Source organism: Cricetulus griseus, chromosome 2 (assembly GCF_003668045.3).
Source record: "Cricetulus griseus strain 17A/GY chromosome 2, alternate assembly CriGri-PICRH-1.0, whole genome shotgun sequence".
NCBI lineage: Eukaryota > Metazoa > Chordata > Mammalia > Rodentia > Cricetidae > Cricetulus > Cricetulus griseus.
The window spans coordinates 129,133,396-129,156,420 of record NC_048595.1 but is presented as its reverse complement, the minus strand read 5'-3'; the positions used below and the strand labels follow the sequence as shown (position 1 = coordinate 129,156,420).

The window sequence follows — 23,025 nt, the reverse complement described above, 5'->3', positions numbered from 1 at the left end:
AGTTTTTGATTTTGTGAAAAAACTTCAAGAAATTAATACTACTGTGTTAACTAACAAATGACATTTGATGACACAGGAGCTGAAGAGCAAAAGCCAGCATAAGGACTCAGAATTACCTGTGCATAGCATTGCTCCTACAATCCTGACACCCAACATGACATCATGAGATACATCACCAGCATGTTGTTGCTAGAAGCAGGGTGAATCCTCCCCCACCCCCCAAATAGCTCCCTCCCATGAACACATCTTTACAACCATGGGAAAGAAAGAGAAGAGAGAAGAAAAAATAAAATATTTCCTTTTATTTTCTTAGGCACACGAGTGATGTGAGATACCAATTTCCAAGACATTGTACCGCTTCACTGTTGGAATTGTCTACTGTAAATCCCAACCACCTTTGAGAACAGCTTGCAGCAATCACTCTGCAGTTCAGATGTACCATGTTATAATTCAGTTGCAAAGTCAACAGTGTCTGTTCAATATGTGAGTTTATTTGAACTCCTGAGTTTTAAATATCCCATGAGAGTAATTTCTCTCCTCATTTAAATGGCTTTTCAGCTTAAAGCAATGACCATTAAAATATATATCCAAAATACCTTATTATAAGAGAAACCAGAAAATTCTAATCGGAGAAGCTTGATAGTATTACATGGAGTATCGTTCAGCGCCTGGGAGTAGCCTGTGGCTCAAACAAAATCTCAGCACCAAGGCCATCAACCTAGTTACAATTGTTCTCTGGCTTCACAACAAACCTCTTTCTCTTCAAATGCTCCTTTTCTGTGAATGGCACACATTTCCCATACAGTAAGGATTTATTTGCACCAATGTGGCACACACCTAGCAGCTTTCAAGAACTGGAAAGATAGTCTCCTGGACAACAAATTTAAATTCTAGCAACTTCCCCAGGAAGAGTCCAAATAGCCACCACAGGTAAATAATATGATGCTGGGGGCAAGTGTGCATTTCAACCACTTAGTTTGTTTACAGTGAGGGCAAATAAACATTGACCATAACAGCTTAACAGGGAGGAGGCTGTCTGACAGTCACACACGTGGGCACTGGGGAAAGCCATTGTGGAACATTAGCAGCTGGTTACAGAGCATCAAGGGTGAGTATGGCTGACTGAATAAATCCAGTCATTTCCAAACATAAACTCAAATGAACATGCTAATGACAGAGACTTGATGATACCATTTTCATCAAGAGTACAGATTTCAATAATTCACAAATCAGATGATCAAATAAAAATGACACAAAAAGCACAGTAAGAATAAACATGGTTTTAAAAAGTAATGGAAAGTAGTCAAAGTGGCAATCTTAGGGAAAACAGAACAAAACTTTCACCAAATATGAAAACTAGGTGGACTCTAAATGAATACAAAGCAACTTTGGACTGTAGCTAACCAGTGTGCGAGAACCACATTTCATTTTTGTGAACATGCATTTCATAAATACATATGGCTAGAGGTGACATGTACCCAATATGAAACCATTGATGCCATAAGTCTAGGTTGCAGGGTTAGAGACAGAGTGAACATGGCATAGCTATGTTGCACAGATTACAGTGAATATAAATATCACCTAGACACTAGCCACCAGATGCATGGCAATAATGGACTGTTGTTTACTGGGACCCTGGGAAGTATAGCTAAATTAGTATTTTAGAAATGGTTAATCCATACTATTATAAAAATTGATGATTTATTATATAAAATCATGATCAGCAGAATACAGAAAATTATTTTTTACCTCTATATATTTATTAAAAATATTGGGGAAAGTGTTAACATCTGGAAGAACTCATTACAAACTACCAAAAGATACTCATTTGGTGAAGTTGTTCAAGTCACAAATTCTAAGTACATAGAATGCACTTCAAAATAAATGAATTGTAATACAAGTATGAAAACAGAGATCTTAAATATTAAGATGCATTTAATAAAAATAACTAATGAGAAACACAAGAAAAATGTTGCCAAGTCATACCAAAAAGAATAAATCACATATTTCCTTTATTGGGGTGGTTAAATTAGGCTAAAATTTAAAACTAAATAGGCAATGGGAGCTCAAAGTACATATAGTTATTTTTCTACCAATAACAAAAAGATCTGGAGGCCAATCATGCACTGTAGACCAAGTACTTTTCATCACAGTTACTCTGGTCTTCTACTGCTACTCAAAGGCAAATAAATTTATGCATCAGTAAGAGAAGGAAAACAACCTGAATAGGGCAATATTCTTATATATGAACATGATCAAATTAATCTCTAGGTAAGACTAGAAAAATCTGCTTGCAAAGGATTACTATATGTCAGCAGTAACCAGGGCAAAGATTTTACTGCAAGGAAAAGGCAGAGAAGAGAGCTCTGATAAGCTGGAAAAGCCAGAAAAATAAAGTACTTAAAAGAAAATGTTACCATATCTCTACAATCTCATTTGTAACAAACAAAATCAACTAACCATTAAGTTTGCAATTAAACTATTTTAAAAATAAAGCTGATTAGTGAACGCACACCATATGAATCATGTTGGATTATAATATTCTACAGTCCTAAGTGCTGTTAGTAAACACATGCTACAAGAAAAAGAATTGAGAAAACTTCACATTTAAGAATTCCTGAGTCCTGTCAGGGAAAAGGAATACCAAAGGCCCCCCAAAACAGCAATAACACAGCAGATAACACAAACATGGGCATTTTGTTAATATTATGTTTATAGTTTTAAAGCTGAAGACTATGGGGACAAATACATAAGTACTTTAATGGAACTATAAACATGATTTTAAAGCTTGTTTCTTTTTAACAAGGCGTTTTGACTAAACAAGGCCACCTGAATGACAACTTCAGAGATGGTAAGCCTACCATTTTGTAAGAATAAAATACTTATTTCAAAGCCTAATTATTAATATAAAAAAGGGAAAATGGTTTAGTAAGAGTGCTATCAGACAGCCCTTTGATGAGGTCTAAAGGGTGAAACCAACATAATCAAATAAGAATGTGGGCTCCACTTTTGAGCCATTACCCACTCACTAAATAAGTTCCCTTTTGCTTTGCATATTACACAGTGAAAATAAACAGGAATCTTAAGAGCACTTCAGTCCCACAATGTAGGATTTAAGCTTGTATGAAAAGGTAGGTGTAAAAGGCCCACAATGACATAATGCTTGATAACATACATTCAACTGAAATACATCTATTTTCTTACAAGCAAAGAAAATGAAGCAAAGTCGTTCTACTTAAAACAAACAAGGAAACAACAACAACAAAAAACAGAACAAAAGCTAAAACTAAAAAAACACAGTTTACTCCCTTCTGGAAAGACTACCTAAGCAAAGAACATCCAACAATGATAACATTTAGAACTTCATATTTTTACTCATCTTTCAAGACAGATGCACATAACTATTTATGGGCTTTATAAATAAAGATACTAAACAGAAAAAAATATTTGGGTTATTTCTCTGTTCATAAGTCCCAGCAATAAAACAATTCAGTAACACTAAAGTGCACACCTATAGGCATTACAGGTATAACAAGGGGCAGCCAAAGCTGCATCTACATTTACATTTAGAGACCCAGAAAATGATTCTTGCTTTTTAGAAAATTGTGCAATTTAAAAACTAGTCAGTTTTGTTTGTGCCATAACATGACAGCACTTGTATCTGCCACTCGGTAAGTGACTATAGGCCTACAGAGCACTGGAGGCTCTGGCAATCAGTTTGTAAGAATCATACAATATTGATTCCACCTCCAGAAAACGTGAGGGTCCTCTTGTTGTAGAAGGAAGGGCCACTGGGGTCTGGCTCACTGCCTTTAACCAGGGAGGTTTTCAGTTCCATCTCACAAGCTACGATAGCTGCCTTCAATTCCACTTGAGCTCGATGGACTACATAAAACATGAGGCCTATGCTTATAACAATCTGTGAATAAAAATAGAATACCAGTTACCAACATCATATACAAGTAAAGGCTATGAATTCAATAAATATGCAGCTTAAGAATGCTACACATGTGCTGGGCGTTTGGTAATCCCAGCACTCAGGAGGCAGAGGCAGGCGGATCTCTGAGAGTTCAAGGCCAGCCTGGTCTACAGATTGAGTTCCAGGACAGGCTCCAAAGCTACACAGAGAAACCCTGTCTCAGAAAACCAAAAAAAAAAAAAAATAATAATAAAATAAAAAGCTTCACATGTATGATCCTGAAAGAGGGAGGTAGGAAGTCACACATGTTAAACAACTATTTGCCATTAACTGAGCAGCTACTGTTCAATAAAATGCTGATTTGGGCATTGGAAAAGTGGGTTTCTAAATACTGTAATTGTTTTATTTCTCCTAGAAATGTATCATCTATTTTCTGAAAAGTGAAAGTTTGATACCTTTCAGTAGACTATAATGGCATGTAAAGAAATGGAGACAATGTTATGAGAATCTGTGCTGCAGGCTGTGTAAGATGCTACATTTGTTTAAGGCACACTGAATTCTTGGTACCTACTAGACACAGAAGCTACAGGAAGGGGCTGAGCTAAATGTGCAGGGTAGAAGACACATGCTTTGCACTAGCTTTCTCCAGCATTCATTCACTTTCTTCCTTAGTCTTATGAAGTATAAAAGAAAAAAGGAAAGAAACAAATAGGATGTAAAAGCAACCCTGGGAAGTTTCTCTATTTAAATAAAAGGAGGCCAGAGGAACAAGCCTTCTACAGAAACACAAGCCTCTTTCCCACTACTGGTTGGAAAGAAGGCTGGGTATAGGCAGATTAAGAAGAGATCTCTTACATAAGATGAGGGCTTCCTACAAGGAAGCTGCTGATTATTAAGGAAGAAGACAGGCAGTCCACAGAGGACAGAGGGAGGTCAAGGGAGGACAAGTAAAGAAGCTTGAGTTACTTCATGTCAATAGTAGAGGAGGGAGATGGCAATGAAGCAGTGGATATGTGGGAGAGAGATGGAACTCTGGGGAAAGCCTGTACCATGAACTGCAATGTTATCCATCTGCTTCGTGGTACCTTTGACCCATAATGCATACAAAGCATATCAAACTTGGACTTGTGGGACTAGAGTTCTGGAAAGTGAGAATAGAAACATACACACAAGAGGCAGAGGGGCTAGACACCGGTGTCTGTATGAGAACAGCTATAGGTAATGCTCCATTTTTCCAATAAGCAGGCTCTTCTTGGCTGCTGGCTGTAAAGCCCAGAAAGCAAATTATTTGTGGCTCATTTCTAGCACAGAAAGAATCTGGCAAGTGTACTTATTCTATTAACCATACCCTAAGCCTTGCCTTTCCCTTGCCAGCATCACTTTCATGACTACCCCCTCTCTACCATTTTACAATTCAGTGACATAAAATCCTTTCTGAGACAACTTGAGCTATAACTAACATCAACAGGCCAAACCAAAACTTGCTTCTATTTTTTCTATGAATGTCTGAGCTAAGAATTATGTGTCTTCTCCTTCCTGTAATGTATTATAAGTTTAAAAATGCCAGCTCAAACAAAGGGGTTGACAAATTATTGGAAAAGAGATGATTCTATAGTTTTAGGAAGCACTAATGGTTGCAGTTGAATAATTTACAAAGATGGTAGTCCAGACCCCCTGAAAGTGGATGTCAGTGAGGAGACCTTGGAAATCTATGGGGCCTCTTGTAGTGGATCACTACTTAATGCTACCATAGGAATGGACTTTAGGAGCCCATCCCACATGGAGGGATACTCCCTGAGCCTAGACACAAGGGGGTTGGCCTAGGCCCTATCCCAAAGAACATGACAGACTTTGAAGACACCCCCTATGGAAGGCATCACCCTCCTTGGAGAGCAGAAAGGGTATGGAATGGGTAGGGTGTTAGTTGGGGAGGGGCAGGGGAGAAGGGGAAGAAGAGGGACCTGGAATTGACATGTAAAATAATTTTATTATATATATATATATATATATATGTGAAAGTACTGTGAGCTAGCCAGGAATTCTACTCAAACACCATATTTTTAAAAAGGTATTTCAGGCTGGGTGTTGGTGGTGCATGCCTTTAATCCCAGCTCTCGGGAGGCAGAGGCAGGCGGATCTCTGTGAGTTCAAGACCAGCCTGGTCTACAAGAGCGAGTTCCAGGACAACCTCTAAAGCCACAGAGAAACCCTGTCTCGAAAAACAAAAAAAAAAAAAAAAAAGGTATTTCAGACAGACTTCAAATTTCTAGAAAATAGAAAATGATGCACACTTAATTAATCATAAGAAACCTTAGGAAAATGCATTATATGCCAGAATCTTCATTGTACTTTGAAATGACACAAGGCAAATAATATATAATATATACACAAAATTTAACATTATGTGATTAGCATGTTTGTCTATATAAATAAAGCAGGCAAAACAAAATTTCTAAACTTAGATTAAAAACTAACTCCTCAAATGTAAAACATTGCAAAATCATCGAAGGCAAAGCTTTAGTACAGTCATGATACAGCATTTGAATTGAGATGGTTTTGTAAACAATGCCTATGAAAAATCTTATTTTTATGATTCTTTTTTCTCATTTTGAAGAGGATATTCAATGCATCTCACCAAATTCATGTACTTCTAAGTATCCACAAATTAAAACGATTATTCAAATATAAGACAGTATTAGGACAACTATCTAAAAAGAAACAATTCTTCAACTGTGGTAATGAAACACTAGATTTAATTCATCAATACAGAAGGGGGTAGAGCCAGACAACCCTTTACACTCACCTGTAAACAAAAGACAAAATATCCACTAACACTTTGTTCTGCAATGACATCTTCCATCGTCCGCAAGGTGGTACCCAGGTAAGAGTTCAGAAGCTGAGTGGGAAGCAGTCCAACTGAAGACGCCATTAGATAGTTGGGTAAGGAAAGATCAGCAATCTAGGAAGTAGATTGAAGGGAACAATTTGTCATCAATCACAAAGTCACAACATGGCCTCTCTTAAGTCTTACCACTGCTATCTCTTCTGGGTAGAGTGAACACTGAGTATGGATGAAGCATCCTAACTTATTAACAATTATCAAGGGAATACATGCAAACTACAGATTTAAAATGAAACTAAAGTTTAAACAAAAACTCACTATTCTATTCCATTACTACTAAAAGAGAACATGTAGCAACCAGTTTTTCTTACCTGTACATAAAATCCACATACAGATCACCATGTAAAAACTTTTCTGAGTCCCTCTCATCTTACTAAATAGGCATCAACATTCTTAAGTGGCAATGGGGTTATTATACTCTGAAGTAAAGGAACACTGGAACAGTATACTGCAGGGTTGAGAACCCAAGGAATTACTGCAAAAATGGCAGCATTGTATATTTCTTTGTATATATGTGATAATTTTTGCTTTCTTGATATTAAAAAATAAGTCCACAAAGCCTTGTGGAATATTTGTTTAACTAGACAAAGATGTATCATATTTGTTTATGTTGCAGAATATTACTATGTAAAGGTGTGTTATATTTGTTTAACAATGTAAGAATGGTTCACCTTGTCTATCTAAGGTACCTGATTTCTCTAATAAAAAGCTGAACAGCCAGTAGCTAGGCAGGAGAGGGACAGGCAGGGCTGGTGGGTAGAGAGAGTAAGCAGGAGGAGAAATCTAGGTAAAAGGAGAAAAGAGAAAAAGAGGGACACACCTGGGGCCAGATGCCAGGAAGCTGTCAACCAACCAGACATGAGAAGCAGTAAAGTAGGATATACAGAAAGAAGGGTAAAAAGTCCTGAGGTAAAACATATATAAAGAGAAATAGATTATGATGGGGGATGTCCTTCTGCATGCTTTGAATATCTGTTTCTCTTATTGGTTGATGAATAAAGCTGTTTTGGCCAATAGACAGGCAGGATTTAGCCAGGCAGGAAATTCAAACAGGGATAGAGAAAAGTAGGAGGCAGCGTCAGGGAGACGTCATGTAGCTACCAGGAAGGTAGGACACCTAGACACTCTCCAGTACACAGATTAATAGAAATGGGTTAATAATTAAGAGAGAGAGCTAGCTAATAAGAAGCCTAAGCCATTGGCCAAACAGTTTATAATTTATATAACGCCACTGTGTATTTATTTGGGACTAAACGGCTGCAGGACTGGGCAGGACAGAAACTTCCATCTACAAGATTAAACTAAGAGCTAAGATAAGACCAAGCATTCATAACAAATAAGAAGTCTCCATGTCATGATTTGGGGGCTGGTTGGTGGCCTAAAAGAGCCTCCTACACAAGGCCATTTGGATATTAACAAGTAGAAGTAATCATACTCCCAAGAATCTAATTTCCAGTGTTCATGGCTTGGGCAATCCTTTCCTCAAATATGGGCTGCACCCTGCTCTCTTCTTAGCAAACAGATTCTAGCAGAAAAATGAGAAATCATTTCTGCAATAAGATTATGAAGAGAGGGCTCCCCCCAACCCCTCCCACTCTAGGAGGCTAGGTGCTGTATAGCAGAAGCAGCTATGGAGAGACCTGTGTAAAAAGATCTGATCTATACAGCCAGAGCTAGCAAAGGCCCAGAGCCTGCCAACAGCCCAAGAGTGAGCCTGAAGTGGGCTCTCAGCCAATCAAGCCTCAAGATGGCTAGCCAGGGCTCACACCTAACTGTGGATCTATGAGAGAGCAAATCACATACTCCCAACTGTAGAGATTCCTCAGCCACTGACAACACTACTAAGTTCTGATGTGATATGATAAACATTAAGCAATATACATCTCAGTTTTTCCAGGATAGATCACTAGGAAAGCAACTACTGAAACAGAAAAACTTTACACTACACACCAAATCAATCACAGTGCTTTGCATACTGCAAGTAATAATATGTGCCCATCATGCTCATTAACTTTAATAAATGTCAATCTTGTAGCTTGATTAGGGAAAAATTTCATCTTAGCATGATACCATATTCACTCTGTTTCATTTACACTGATCCTCTTTTTTGACAATTTTTAATTTTTACTTACGGTTTTATTTCTTCTTACTTGCCCCTGTTCTCAGAAATTTTTCTTATTCATAGTGTGCTTTACATAGTGAGGACATGCTTTCATCTATTATATTTATCACACATTTTCTTACGGTACTGTCCCCAGACCCTAAATTTTGAGACATGGTCTCACTGTGTTGTCTAGGTGGGCCTCAAATGCCTGGGTTCTAGCTATCCTCCCATCTCAGGCCTTTCTAAGAAGTTGGCACCACAGTGCCTGGTTCATGGTCATCTTATAGAAACATATATAACCAAATACCATTGTGAGAAAACTCTATTTCATGAGGTCTTTTTTTTTTTTTGCTGCTTTCAATTTTTTATTTTGTTCTGATTAGTTTTCCTTTTTAATATTCACCATTATGTAATCCAGGAATTTATTCCTATTAAAACTAATGGCATGTATTTATTCCTTTCCATTCCCAGTAGCTACTTTAGCTAGCATTATTCACTAGATAATCAATAGCTTCTCTATTTGCTTGTGGTTTTATTGTAAATTTCCCACTCCCTTTGAACTCTATTCATCACTCTTAAGAATTACACATCACTCCAAAGTCACAGAGAAACCCTGTCTCGAAAAACCAAATACAACAACAAAAAAGAATTACACATCCATTCTCACTGCTTATTATAGATCATCTTGTCATTGAATTAACTAAACTGAAATTCATACTGAATCTGGGTATAGATGAAAGAGCTACACATTCAGTATCCTTATCCAGAATTTTTCTGTAAGTACTCAAATCTTTAGCATGTTTTACTGAAGCTTGGCTAATTAATCCTTGTGACATGCATTTATTAGCCAATTTCTAATCTTCTATATTATGAGAGTAACTTCACCATACTCCCATTTAAACAGTCTTGTTACATAAGAAAGTTACCACTCCATTAAACTTTTAAAAATGACTTTAAGATCTAGTATTTTAGCTACCTACAGACAGCTGCTCAAAGACTATAATTGTGTAAATTATAATTTCAAAACACCTGAAATAATCTATAGTCACAAATGAACAGGAGATGCAACATTGGGTTGGAAAGAATATTAGTGCAATGACTTGCTAATTCATTTCATCTATCACTGTGCCAATAACTGTCCATTCAAGATATCCTGACACTTGCTGAAAAAGACACAGAGTAAGACACAGCAGTTATCCTTAAAGGAATCACACATAGTACACAACCACCTCAGACACAGACAGAAAAGGGGCCTTGAGAAGAACTAAGTGCAGAACACTAAATAGTAGAGAGGAATCAAAATTAGTTATGGGAGTCTAAGCCCAGGGGCAACATTGTAGAAAAGGAGGCAATGAGAATGGACACAAACATCTAAGCGTGGGTTTAGCAAGCAAACATGGTTACCACAAGGAAGGCAGGTGTTCTGGGAAAAGCATAAACACAGACAATGTGGGAGGGAAAGTACAGACACATTAATGGAGTTGGCAGTACATTCTGGATTGTTTAGAGACACAATCTTGAGCACTAAAGACAGTAAGAGTCACTAAGATGAAAGCTGTTAGCAGACTTGATAAAGAGGAGCACTACACTCACATGAAAAGAACCAGGGAGTTTACTCACAGAAGAGAGCCCTTCTTTAGGATAAATGTGTTAAAATATACAATAAAAAACATGGTAAAAATAAGGGATAGTAATCCTGTATGATGGTTTACATGAAATTTATCAAAATTATATTTAAAATAAATATTGAGGAGGCTGGAGAGGAATCCAGCAGTTAAGAGTACTTGCTCGCTCTTCCAAGATTTGTTCCTGCATTGGGGTGGCTCCAGTTCTGGGAATCCAATGCCCTCTTCTGGCTTCCATGAGCACCCACATACATACTTAGCATACAGACCCACATACATACATATATATAAAAAAAAAATGGTGGAGGGTATGAAGAGACAGTTCAGTGGTTTAGAGTATGTATTGCTCGTGCAGAAGACCCAGGTTTGGTTTCCATTACCCACAGGAATTCAAAGCTCTCTCTGGTTCTCCATGGGTACCTGGACTCATGCAAATACAAGCACACGCACACAGGGAGAGAGAGACAGAGACAGAGAGAGAGAGTGAGACAGAGACAGAGATACAAATACCTTAAAAAATACTGATGTTACATTCCAAAATGTTACAATAGAAACCGTCAGTCCAATTTTAAATGTAATGTCTCTGAAGAGAACCCAAAATTGATATTCAAGGAATATCAAAAATATCCAAAGGAGAATGAAAATGCATTTCAGAAATCTGAACACACTTGGATACTGCCCAATATTAAGTCAAAGTTCATCAAAATGTTCAGAATCAAACCTTATCATGGGTAAAAAAAAAGTACTACGACTTCATGTATTGTTTCTATAGAAACCTAAGAGAAAAAAAATGGCAAACTTCAGACAATCACTTTTAATAGCTTTGCTAGAGGGAACATAACACAACCATTTCCTAAGCTATTAATAACATTACTGAAGATAAGTACCAAGTTATTTTAATGTAGACTTTCCGACAAGCCCGAATTCTAGTCAGAAGCTGTATTCTGACAGAACCCGTCTCTGACAAGCACAGCTTCCTACAGAGATCTCCCCAACCTCCTCACTCACAAAAGTCTTGGCCCACAGAAGTTTAAGCATCTGCCTACTTGCCTTACTTTTCAGGGATAAAAATCTACCAAGGACAATGCCACTGGGAATGCCGCTTAGAGTACCCTGGGATCTCAACTGTGGAGCTATACCCCAAATCGAAAGAACCCACTAAAATGTCAGTTTAGAAACTCAGTGTTAGCTGTATAGTTGCTATGGTCAGAGAGAGACACTATCTGGTGAGATTTACAGAGCACATGAGTGCCACCTGATAGACACTTGTGTATTAGCATATTATACATAAATGACAAATACTGCAAAAATACTCATTTTTATTTTATGTGTACGTGTGCATACATGTGTGCCTGAGTACCTGTGTGTAAAGTAAAAGTGTGCAGGTGTTTGAAAAGGCCAGAAAACAGTATCAGGTTTAAATTGGAGTCACAGGTAGCTTCACACTGCCCAATGTAGCACTGGCAACCAGGACCTCTGTCAGAGTAGCAACTGCCATCTGTCCACACTGATGACATACACTCTAATCTCCAGAGTTTCTGTGACTCACCTGGAGAGCAACCTAGAACCCACATTCTTCTCAGGTGGGGCATGAAATACAATTCCTGAGGAATTCTGCTCCAGAAATATGCTCTCACCATTCTCATACAGGGCTTTACAGACTCCAGTTTAAAGCACTAAAACTTTATCATTTGTACAGGGATAACTTGGCATAGGAGTGCTGAAGAGCATAGAGGCAATGTGTTCAAAGACCTCATATTTTATCCGTAACTCTATAAGTCTAACAATGACTTGGGTAAATTACACCTTCATGCATCAATCAGGCGCATATGCATCTCCAATGCTGTTTATTTTGTTTATTGCCAGTTACTATTAAGACTTTACTAAGTAAATTCTAACTATAACATATTCAATATTCCACATGAAAATCATGTCTCTACAGAGACAACAGAAATTAAAGTGACTATAGTTTCTACTTTTCATGCACTTGACATAGTATGTGCTCTTCCTGAATTCATCTCCCAAATACTTGCTGTCAATGTTTCAGAAAGCTTAGGGTTTTCATGGTTAGGTAAATGAAAGGTATTTTAATTGGCCCAAGGTACTGTGACTATAGGTCAGTTAGGGGAATGCTCACATAGCATGCATGAAGCTCCAGGTATCATCCATGTAGATCTGCACCTATGATCCCAGCATGTGTGAGGTAGAGGCCCCAGGCTCTCAGGAGCTCAATGCCATTTCCACTACACAATGAATTCAAGACAAATGTCTGATAGAGGAGATCCTGTCTCAGAAAACAAAACAAAACCCACCACAAACAAACAAACAAACAAAAAAACGCCTAGGTGTCACTGTCTCTTCTGCAGGTGCTTCATCATACTCTTCCTTCGTTCCCAGTCTTGACTGGAAATATATATACATATATCCTGTAATATATATGCTGACTAGAGGCTAACTATCAACCTCAAAAATGATTTGCTTACAAATATGGAAATAATAAAGATTGATATTTACAAACAGCCTGAGATTTAAAAAAAAAAAAGTTTACTTGTAATGGACTAGAAACTTAGCACCAACAGAATTTACACCATATGCCTAGTCTCCACTGGAATGCCCATGCCTTAGGACTTTAAGCTTTTCCTTAATCACAGCTCTGTATGTGCAGCATCTAGAGCAGTGGTGAGTACACAGGAAGCCACTGCTAATTACCTGCTGGATGGATACCAAATAGAAACACAGCAACCTCTGTGTCAAAACTGTGACACTCCGGTTAAGTGACAACCTTAATATTCCTGAGAAAAGTCTTGTTAGTAGCAAAAGGTAGGACTTTGGGGAACCCCACTCTATCAGATAGAGAAGGCTTCAGAACAAAGGGGATCCTACTGACAGAAGTGGCTTGGTCATTTGATACAAGACCCACCTTCACATATTCGAACTTCGTTAGCTCCACATTCCTGAACTAGGAACTGTTCTTAATGGTTCCCAAGTAATTTGGAGACCAATGGTCCATTTGAAAACTTGATTACCACATAACACTGAATCTTCCTGAGGGATAGGGAAGGATGCAACCTTATTAAATGTAACCTCTATAACACAAGTTGAAAATTCTTTACATAGTTTGATGAACTATAGGTTTACTTTTCTTATTTATTCAACAAAAATTGGTGAAACACTTTTTATACATAAGGTCCAGCCCTAAGTTGGAGTTAAAAAAGATAGAGACAAGTATGGTTGTGTGGTCATTAAAAGTCAGGTGGCAGTACATTGAGCAAGAGAAGGCCACACAAATCATTTATAACATTAACTCATGTCAGAAAAACATAGATCAATAACTACAAAGCGAAGAAAAGTAAGCACACACAAAAAGTCAAGCATTGTTTTCTTGGCTTGTACTTTGTAAGCTCTTTGTAAAAAAAAAAAAAAAAAAACACTTTGTAAAGAGAAAAAAAACAAAAAAACAAAAAACAGATAAACTAGCTTTCAGATTTCTCTACTTTGTTTTTCGTCCTTAGTCCAGGGTGGGTTATTAACACACTCACACACTGCTATGAGCTGTGTAAACTTAAGATGTGTAACTTAAAGATGTGTAAACTTAAGCCTATATATGACAGAGACAGCAGAGAAGCAGATTAGATAAATGCAGAGCATCAAAAGAGAAAAGAGCTTCAAGGAAATCATGAGCTGTCATCAGTGAAACAGGAAGGTCTGAGGATGTGGGCTAAGATACCATCTATGTGTCAATGTGCTCACCCTATCCAGCCCTTTGGAGTTAGACACTAACTCTCCCAAAGTGGACTATCTCCCCTATTTCTGTTCTGCATTGCATGCAGCAAATCAGTGTATTTTCATCAATAAACAAATGATGATGTAAATAAAGCACTACCTCAGGACAAGTATCACAGCCTATTATCTTTATTCCAGTGTATGACTGTATTCATAGAACAGAACAAGAATTTAAGGAAACAAAGACAGTTTTTATAAAACATGATCCAACTACATTCTTCAGAAAAATAAAGAAAAAAAGATAACTAACGTAAGCCACTGATCCAAACACCTGCTTTTAAAAAAGCAAACTCTGAGAGCTTACCTACTCTTGACCATTTACAAGTAAGACAACTGGAGGCCAGATTCAATGACTTCATCGTGACCACACAGTAGCTGACACAGAACAAGAAGTCCCCAGAGTCCGACGTTATTACATTTATGGCTTTGGATACACTTGCCAAAACATCTTTAATAAATTAATTGTAACAAATGAAAGTTCAGCTGTGAATAAAAACACTAAAAGAAACTCTTCCTGATAAATCAAATTCTAGAGAAAAGTATTCAAGGGTAGTTATGTCTGCTTTAAGCTATGATAGCATCTTTGGCTGTTGGTATTCCAGTCAGTATAGGCTTCTTGGTCTCTCAGAATAAATCAAACAAGTAAAGTCCTTCTTTGGCTGCTGCTAACCTTCCAGGAGTCCACACAACCAGAGTGATGAAAAGCTGGGTAGTGTCCAATACTTAAAGGTATCCCATGGAAACACGGTATTTCCTTATTTTTATTGTTTCCACTTTACACACAATACATACTACTTTTGCTTAAACGATTCTGTCCTGAAAAGATGAGGCATATCTGAGAACTCGCAGGCCTCTTTCCAAGGGCACCAACAGTAGCTGAGGATTGGTGGGTACTTAGCTGCACTGAGTATAAAGCAGCAATGTCTAAACTCTTTCTGTGAAGTGTGGAGTACTAAATATTTTAGGCTGTGCAGGGATAGGGTCTATCTCAACAACTGAACTTTTCTGTCTTTTCTAAAATTAAGCAAGCCAGCCTGCAAAGAACACATATATGATGCACAAATGCTCCAAACTGAGTTTTATAGAATGTCCATGTGCATGAAATACTATGCACCAAACACACTGTGGTATAATTTGCTGACCCCTGGTCTGACAACTAACTCAGCTCTGCAGAGCCCTGTGCAACACATGACAGGTACAAGATGCTTGATGTGCAGGGTTCATAAGGACAGCAGACCTCAGAGAAAGCCAGTCCTTCTTGCACCAACACTTAAACAGGCACTAGCTAGGGGCAAGTTATTTTACCACTTTGTGCTTCAATGGTCTCAGCTCTAAGATGAAAACTAATGTGAATATGAAAAAAAGTAATGTGTACATGAGAGAATGGTGCCCAGTATTTCATATAGACAATGGAGAAATTGCTGAAACTTTACAAATAAGCTCCCATGTCCTAATTTTTGGATGTGGAGACCAGAAAGAAATAGCAAATAATGAGCAAACCATAGCATATCAGAGCTTTGTAGCAGATATTATTAAACAGGATTTACAACACAATGTCTCAAAAGAGTAACTATAACTTCCTCAGGATGACTAAGTGAATGTCAGAGCCAAGTCTGATTTAAGACTGGGACATCTGTCCTTTTCGAAACACTACCTCTTAAGGTGGACATGTCTCCAACAACTACTGTGATGGAAAACTAAGGGATATGGTGTATGTAAATCTGCTCTGTATGTGGGAAGTGGCACACAGCATGCAAGACAATCATGTACACTACAGTTTATGCTTTTTTTTATATTTAAGGTTAATGAGAATAAATTTCCCATGTACATGTGTTTGAGAGGAAGAATTTAAAGGAGTTTTTGACTTTTAGGAGCTCCAGTGGTTTTACATCAGGTGTCTTTGGTTTGGAAATACTATCATGAATTTCATTACTCATACAACCCACGATCATGGAGACTTTTGGAATCAAAAACATCTTTTAATGGAAGTAACCTTGAAATACAGGTCTCCAAAGCGGTCTCAGAGTGGATATTGCACAAACAGTTCAATGTTAATTAACTACAGGGTGAGACAGTCAGAATAGATTTCTCAAAGCATTTCTTCTAGATTTTCCTCAAGAATGCTATCTCCTATACTTATTAGCAACAGTCCCTTTCTCTTCTATACCTATTAGCAACAGTCTCATTCTCTCCTATACCTATTAGCAACAGTCCCTCTTTACTGATCTGAGTTCCTTTCGACTGGAAAACGAGAAAAGTAAAACCTGAGGTTTCTAGTAGAGGTAGGATTTCACTCGCTAAATTTAAATAGTGTCTACATCTAAGGGTGCCAAGGATTAAATAAATGAAGACATCAAAAGGTGCATAGCAACTAACTAACTGTAGATGGTAAAGAGAGGAATTAGTCCAAGGGTAGATCAAATTCATCCTTGGAGAAAAGGAAACTTACTGAGGAATCCACAAATAGCAATAACCAGATCACATTTGTACTACAGTTACTTTTTAGATAAAGATAGGAGAGTGTAAGTCTGAAGCAGGAAGCAGAGACACCTGGTTGAGGCAGAGGTTTCTGAATCAGAGCAGAGGTTGGACGGAAGCATCAGGAGGCAAAACCCAAAGGACTTAGACAGTTATGCCTGGGGGTGTGGAAGGTGTGCCATGTACCAGAGGTATTAAGATTTCACTCAGTGTTCCATAAATCTCTCCTACCACCACATCCGTCACTCCTGTAAAGTTAGTTATTAGCGCGCAACTCATTTCTCAGGGAAATGAGATCAACTACAATGGACACTTGGACGTCCAGAATTAATTCACTATTCTCAGCAACCATGTGCAAGGCAATGCAACTTGTATTTGGACCTAGTTATTCTTCAAAGTCCTGGTACAGCTATCATAAGGCTGGTCAAAATTTATGCTCATAGTTCACACTGTGAAGGGCTGAGTATCTGGGAATCTCAATGTGAATTCTAGTTTAGAATCAGATGTGGCAAACTCAGCCGTCCAGTCCCTTTAAAAGTCAAGTCAAAACTGGGTATGGGGACTCATGCAATGTGACTTGCTCATATCCATGACCATGCAACTTGTTCAGTCTAGGAAAAAGTAAAATCCACTACAAGAGACACTTTAAAGTACAAAATCCAGTTCCATATCCACAGCAACCAAGTGCAAGGTAATGGCTTTGCCAGACCAAACCCCAAAATCAAAACAATGTAAGGCTGTTGGTCCGCTCTCCCCAAAATGTAGTTCCTTCTATACCTGTATAAAGCAGAAGAAGTAAACCTTTCTTTTTAGCCTACTAAGAAATGGAGGTTGTCACTGCAGCCTAATTAGCCTAATATGAACAATCTAGTAAGAAAAGCATACAGTCATCTCAGATGTATGTCCAGTCAGGAACCTTACTTAGGAACAGGCAAACTGTTAAGTGCAGCTGAGACCTATAGATAGAAGATTTCACCAAAGAGCCTACGAGGAGGGAGACGTTTCACCTGTTTCCAAGAAGAAATGAGGGAAAGAAAAAGTAAATACAGACTTTAGGAATAATATTTCTAGCCAGGCATTGGTGGAGCATTCCCTTAATCCCAGCACTCGGGAGGCAGAGGCAGGAAGATCTCTGTGAGTTAGAGGCCAGCCTGGTCTCCAGAGCGAGTGCCAGGATAGACTCCAAAGCTACAAAGAGAAGAGAAACCCTGTCTCGAAAAACCAAAAAAAAAAAAATAATAATAATATTTCTTATATCTTAAGCACTGATACTATGAAGTGCTAGAATTTTGAATGTCAAATGTTATGTGTCACTTGCTAATCTCTTCCTAGCACATGAGGAGAATTAAAGAATCATGGTAAATAACTGAAAGCAAAGGGAGCCCCTTTTTGTATTCTATATACTCAACTTTTACAATTGGCTTCTGCCTCTATAATATAACAAGCTTGACCACCAACAATTGTATGTATCAGGTAAAATAATGCCTTCAAAGCATGGCTTAATAGACACTCAAGACTCTGTAGCATGTTATAAATGAGGAAGCATGGAATTCATACAGCAGGAAGCAAGCAAAGACTATTTTCAAAACCTGTGCTTTGCATGACCTTTATACCTAACTTCCTCTTTGAGCTAAATATTTTATTCGTGGTCATCAAGTAAATGAGAAGATAGCTTCAACTGGAGTGGGAAGGGTTACTTTCCAAGGATCAATAAGGAGAAAAGTAGAAAACAAAAGAAGTATGCCTGGGTAGATATGATGCATATGAAGCCAAGAGGGTGGAGGCGGAATGAAGTTCTAGAAGGCAAAAGGGAAATTGGGGTTAAAGCCAACATCACCCTATCCTTTGTATGTCTGAGCAAACACCACAAAAGGCCTCTCCCTAGAAACCAGCTTAGATGGTACAGATTGACAGACCTTGTGTAGTGGCTTCCAGACCCATCCATTGTGCGTGTTTGTGTTTGAGAATTTTATAGTAGCATGCATCACAACAGCTGATTGCATTTAAACTGAAGCTCTGCCTCTGGCAGTGACTCTTCAAGCTCCAGGATAAGTGAGGCTTTGTTTCTTTCTTCCTTCTTCCCTCTTTTCTTTTTTTCTTCCTTCCTTTCTGAAATGGTAATACCATCTTCGATAGAAATTTGTCTTTTCTCCTGATTCAGTAATGCCAAAACTACATATTGAGTAATCTTAAACTATTTCTAGTAGTAAAGTACTTCTAACAAATTTAATATGTAAGAGACATTAGGACAGGAAAAAGTAAAATATCTTCCTCAATATCCATGACTTTATTAGGGACTACATATTCCATAGAAAAACAGAGAGGGTCACAGGTTGAGGCTCTATCTAGATCATAGTTCAAAGTTTGACTCCACCACTTACTGCCAGGTGACCAGACAGTAACAGAAAAAAAAAAAAAAAAAAAAAAAAAAAAAGAGACAAAATTCAACTTGTGTTTCCAAGCCAGACTTTGTTGCATATACTTATCTTATGTAATCCCAGTGGTCTATCACACACGGTCCAATACTCTCCTCATTTACAAACAGAGATGGAGGTACAGAAAGAATAGACAACATAGCCCACGTGAGCAGACAAGATAGCAGTACTGTAGAATACCAGCCCAGTGTTCTCATCTCTTGTAGGCAAAACTATTAGATGTGTACAGTCACTTCTACGAGCTGAGGAACGGCAGATACCAGAAAGAGCCTAGACTAGCAGTTAGCACATTCTGTGTAGATAAGGAAGATGTAGGGTGTGCTGGAGATTGAGCAAACTATCAGAACGAAACTATACATGATCCTGAGATCCAGTCAGTTTTTAAAGTCTTGTATAAAAGGTTGATGAAAATCTATGTTCACAGTTCACATTGTGGAATGGTAAAAGTTGAAAGGCAGAGGCCAAATCATTGCTGGATCTCAATACTTCATGCAGTTCCCTTTTAGTTGAAGGGTTGAGTACCTGGGAATCTCAGGTGTGAACTCTAACTCAGAATCACCAAACATGGGAAAGTCAGTCTCTTTATGTAGAAGTAAGTCAAAGCTGGATATGGGGATTCACACTTCTACCCCAGCTCTCCTCAACTAAGGAGGTGGAGGCAGGAGAATCACAGCCAGTCTGAGGCCAGCCTGAGCTAGAGTTACACTCTTTCTCAAGACAAAACAAAGTCAGACAGGTTTAATAACTTGTTCTAAGCCATAAAGTTTCCCATCAAGTGGTCACTACCTCACACCAGGTGTGCAGAACGTATGACCACAAGGGCAAGAGTCTTTAGATGCAGTAAGAAAAGTGGATGTTCATTTTGTTTTACCCACCCGAATGACTTCAAAATAAATTCTAGAGAAAGACAAACAGGATACTTAGCTTTTACATAGTATTACAGCAAATTATAAATCTAGGAAACTCCAAGAACTGGAGTCTACTTCTGTCTCCTCCACTGTTAAAACAAAAGCAGCCCTCAGCCCCCATGTAATCAGATAAGTGAATCAAAACCCGGATGCATTTATGCAGGGCAGAGAGTAAGCTAGGGAAGTCAAGTGATAAAGCCTTATTGCCCAAGAGCTGCCAAAGCTGCTTCAGACGTGCAAAGGCCAAGGAACACTTACCTTTGTGAGATCCCCCGACCCAAGTTTAAAGGATACTTCATTTATCAAACTCAAACACAAACGCACGCAGCCAGAGAAATAGTTCTTTATCGGGTCTTCCAAGGGGCTGTGTTATATGCATTTGTAGGATAAATTTCTCAGGGTACCAAAAAAAAAAAAATGACAATGACTCCTCTGCTGGGTACATATTTAGTGGAGCAGCTCCCAGGGTGGTCACAAGGCTGCTAAAAGGCAGATTTCGGGAAAGGGGCAGGCCAAAGGGACCCCACTTACCGAAAACACTGCATTCTGAAGCCCAAAAGGTATGGGAGTCAGCCGGGCCAGCGCCACCACCTTCAGGCCGCTTCCTCCCTCCACGACACGGATAACGGCACTCAGTTTGTCACTGCTTTGGATCCTGGCGGCCACCCAGGCGGTGAGGAGCCGCTTGCAAACCACATGAGCGATGAAGGTGCCGATGAGGACGCCCACTACCATGAGCCCCATGCCTAGCACGAAGCCATACAGGTAGCCGGCCGCCACATTGAGCACGATGTAGCCCCAGCCGCAGGGGAAGGAGACCACGATGAAGCCCACGACGAAAAGCAGGACACCGAGCAGTGAGTCGAGGCTCTCCACCCAGAGCAGGAGGTGCTGCAGATAGCGGCGGACCAGGGCCAGGGAAGCGAAGCACAGGGCGGCCAGCACGCACACCAGCACGAGGCTCCGGCACCAACAGGTGCTGCCGAGGCAGCAGCACCGCCAGTTTCTCACCTCGGCCACCCCGACCACCACGCAGCCGCTCCCGGGGCCGCCCACCAACGCCCCGGCAGGCGCCGGCAAGTCCGAGGCCGCGGGCGGACCGTGGCGCTCCAAATAGGCGCCGAGCAGGGCGCCCGAGGCCGCCGCCGCCGCAGCAGCAGCCGCGCTGGCCCCGCCCCCGCGGGGAAGGCGGTCCTCGGGGCAGTCCCCGCCCGCCGTTCGCTCCGGTGCCCAGCGACCCGGCTGCTCCGCGACTCCCCGCCGATCCGAGTGCTGCAAGGCCCGGGGCAGGGTGTGGAGCAGGCTCCCGCCGGGACTCCGCATGCCTGGGCCTCAGCCGGCCAGTGTCTGCGCTCCCGCCGCGTTCGCCCACCAGCGGCCTTCCATGGCACCCCGCACGCCCAGCCTCAGCTCCCTACGTCCGCTCGCGGCGAGGGAACGGCCGGGGAAGGGCGGCGACTGGAGGTGGCGAAGCGGTCCCGCCGGGAGTCGGGCGACTCTGGACCCCGCGCCCGCAGAGCCCGCCCCTTTGGGCCCGAGGGGCGGGGCGCGCGCAGAGGGGCGGAGCCGTAGCTGGATGGCCGGCCACGCCTCCGTGACGCGTGTCCCGGGCCGCGATGAGTGGCGCGGTATCCAGGTCTCTGGGGCAACGGAGGCCTCCGGCTGCCCGGGCAGATGAATGGGGCGGAGGGAGGCCACGGGAAGCGGAAAGGGGACCCTGGACTGCGCGCTCCCCGCTCCCACGAGCGCGCGCGTGCTTGCGTGTCAAAGACCCTTGGCCGCAGCTGCTGGCACCTCTTGCCGAGTGCCTTCCTAGCGGTTTCCGAAGTGACCTCTCCAGTGAGCTGGCAGTGCTGTCGCTCACATCCGAGGCTGTCTGGCGATTTAAGGGGAGAACTTCTTGTTCAGTTTAGAGGGTAGAAGTGCCTTCCCAGAGAGCAAGGTCTCCCAATGTGCTCTAGACAACTGGACAGTTTAGGAGCCCAGGGAATTGATTGTGAAGTGTCACTCTTCAGAGAATGCCCCCTTCTCAGCCCCTAGTTCTTTACTGAGTGCCAAGCACTGTGCTAGGGACAGTGGAAACGATCCCTAGAAAAGGGATCCTTTTACGGAGGGGGGGGGGGTTCTCTGCCTATAGGCTGATGGCTGACGCAATGCTAAAACAAGGTAAGAAGTCAAGGATACTATCTAGAGTTCTTATTTGAGGTAGTAGATAGATGGGGATCCACTGATTAAAGGGAAGTATTACAACTGTGCAAAAAAAAAAAATGAGGGTTGATGCATGAGAGTTGAGCTGCCCATAATACCATCCAAATGTGGCATTCTAGTAGATGGTTGAAAAATACGGATATGGCATTGACATGAGTTATCACTCCTAGAAATGTTGACATTGACATACAGGCAGCAATTAAAACCATGGTTATGGGTGAGTGAGAATGGTAGTAGGTGTGCCAAATATTCTGTTTTCTTCTCTGTACAAGGTAGGCTGTCATGTCTATCCAGACCTTATGTTTGGGCCAATCTTCACGACATTTTGCCAGTGAATTGTGACTATCTTCTGGATGCTGATGAAAACTTTCCAAAATCCTTTCACTCTGTACCATGTCAATTATTAGTGTTGCAGAGACTGAGCTCTGTGAATCTTCATCTTGGGAAGGAAGATGGTGAAGAATAGAATCCCAATTACCTCGTAATGGAAACGTAGAGTGAGGAGAACAACCACTGATGTGAGAGTCTTATTACAAGGGCAGGTCTTTTTCATTTCCGACTGGTGTGAATAAGAGCAGGTCTAAAAAACGAAACTTTGAGACATTATTATGCTTCTTAGACCCTTGTGAGAAGAATCTGGAAGAATGCCTCAATATCATTTAA

At 40.3% G+C, this 23,025-nt stretch overlaps 1 protein-coding gene across 1 annotated transcript; it reads right to left on the bottom strand.

Moving 5' to 3' along the window:
- Nucleotides 1–282: 282 nt before the first annotated feature.
- On the bottom strand, nt 283–21,646 carry LOC103161026 (transmembrane protein 64). The gene is made up of 3 exons (XM_027403557.2): nt 20,686–21,646; nt 6,723–6,878; nt 283–3,919 (listed from the first exon to the last, which is right to left on the bottom strand). The coding sequence occupies exons 1-3, from the start codon at nt 21,475–21,477 to the stop codon at nt 3,728–3,730; spliced, it is 1,140 nt and encodes a 379-aa protein (XP_027259358.1). The 5' UTR covers nt 21,478–21,646; the 3' UTR covers nt 283–3,727.
- Between the last annotated feature and the right edge of the window lie 1,379 nt (nt 21,647–23,025).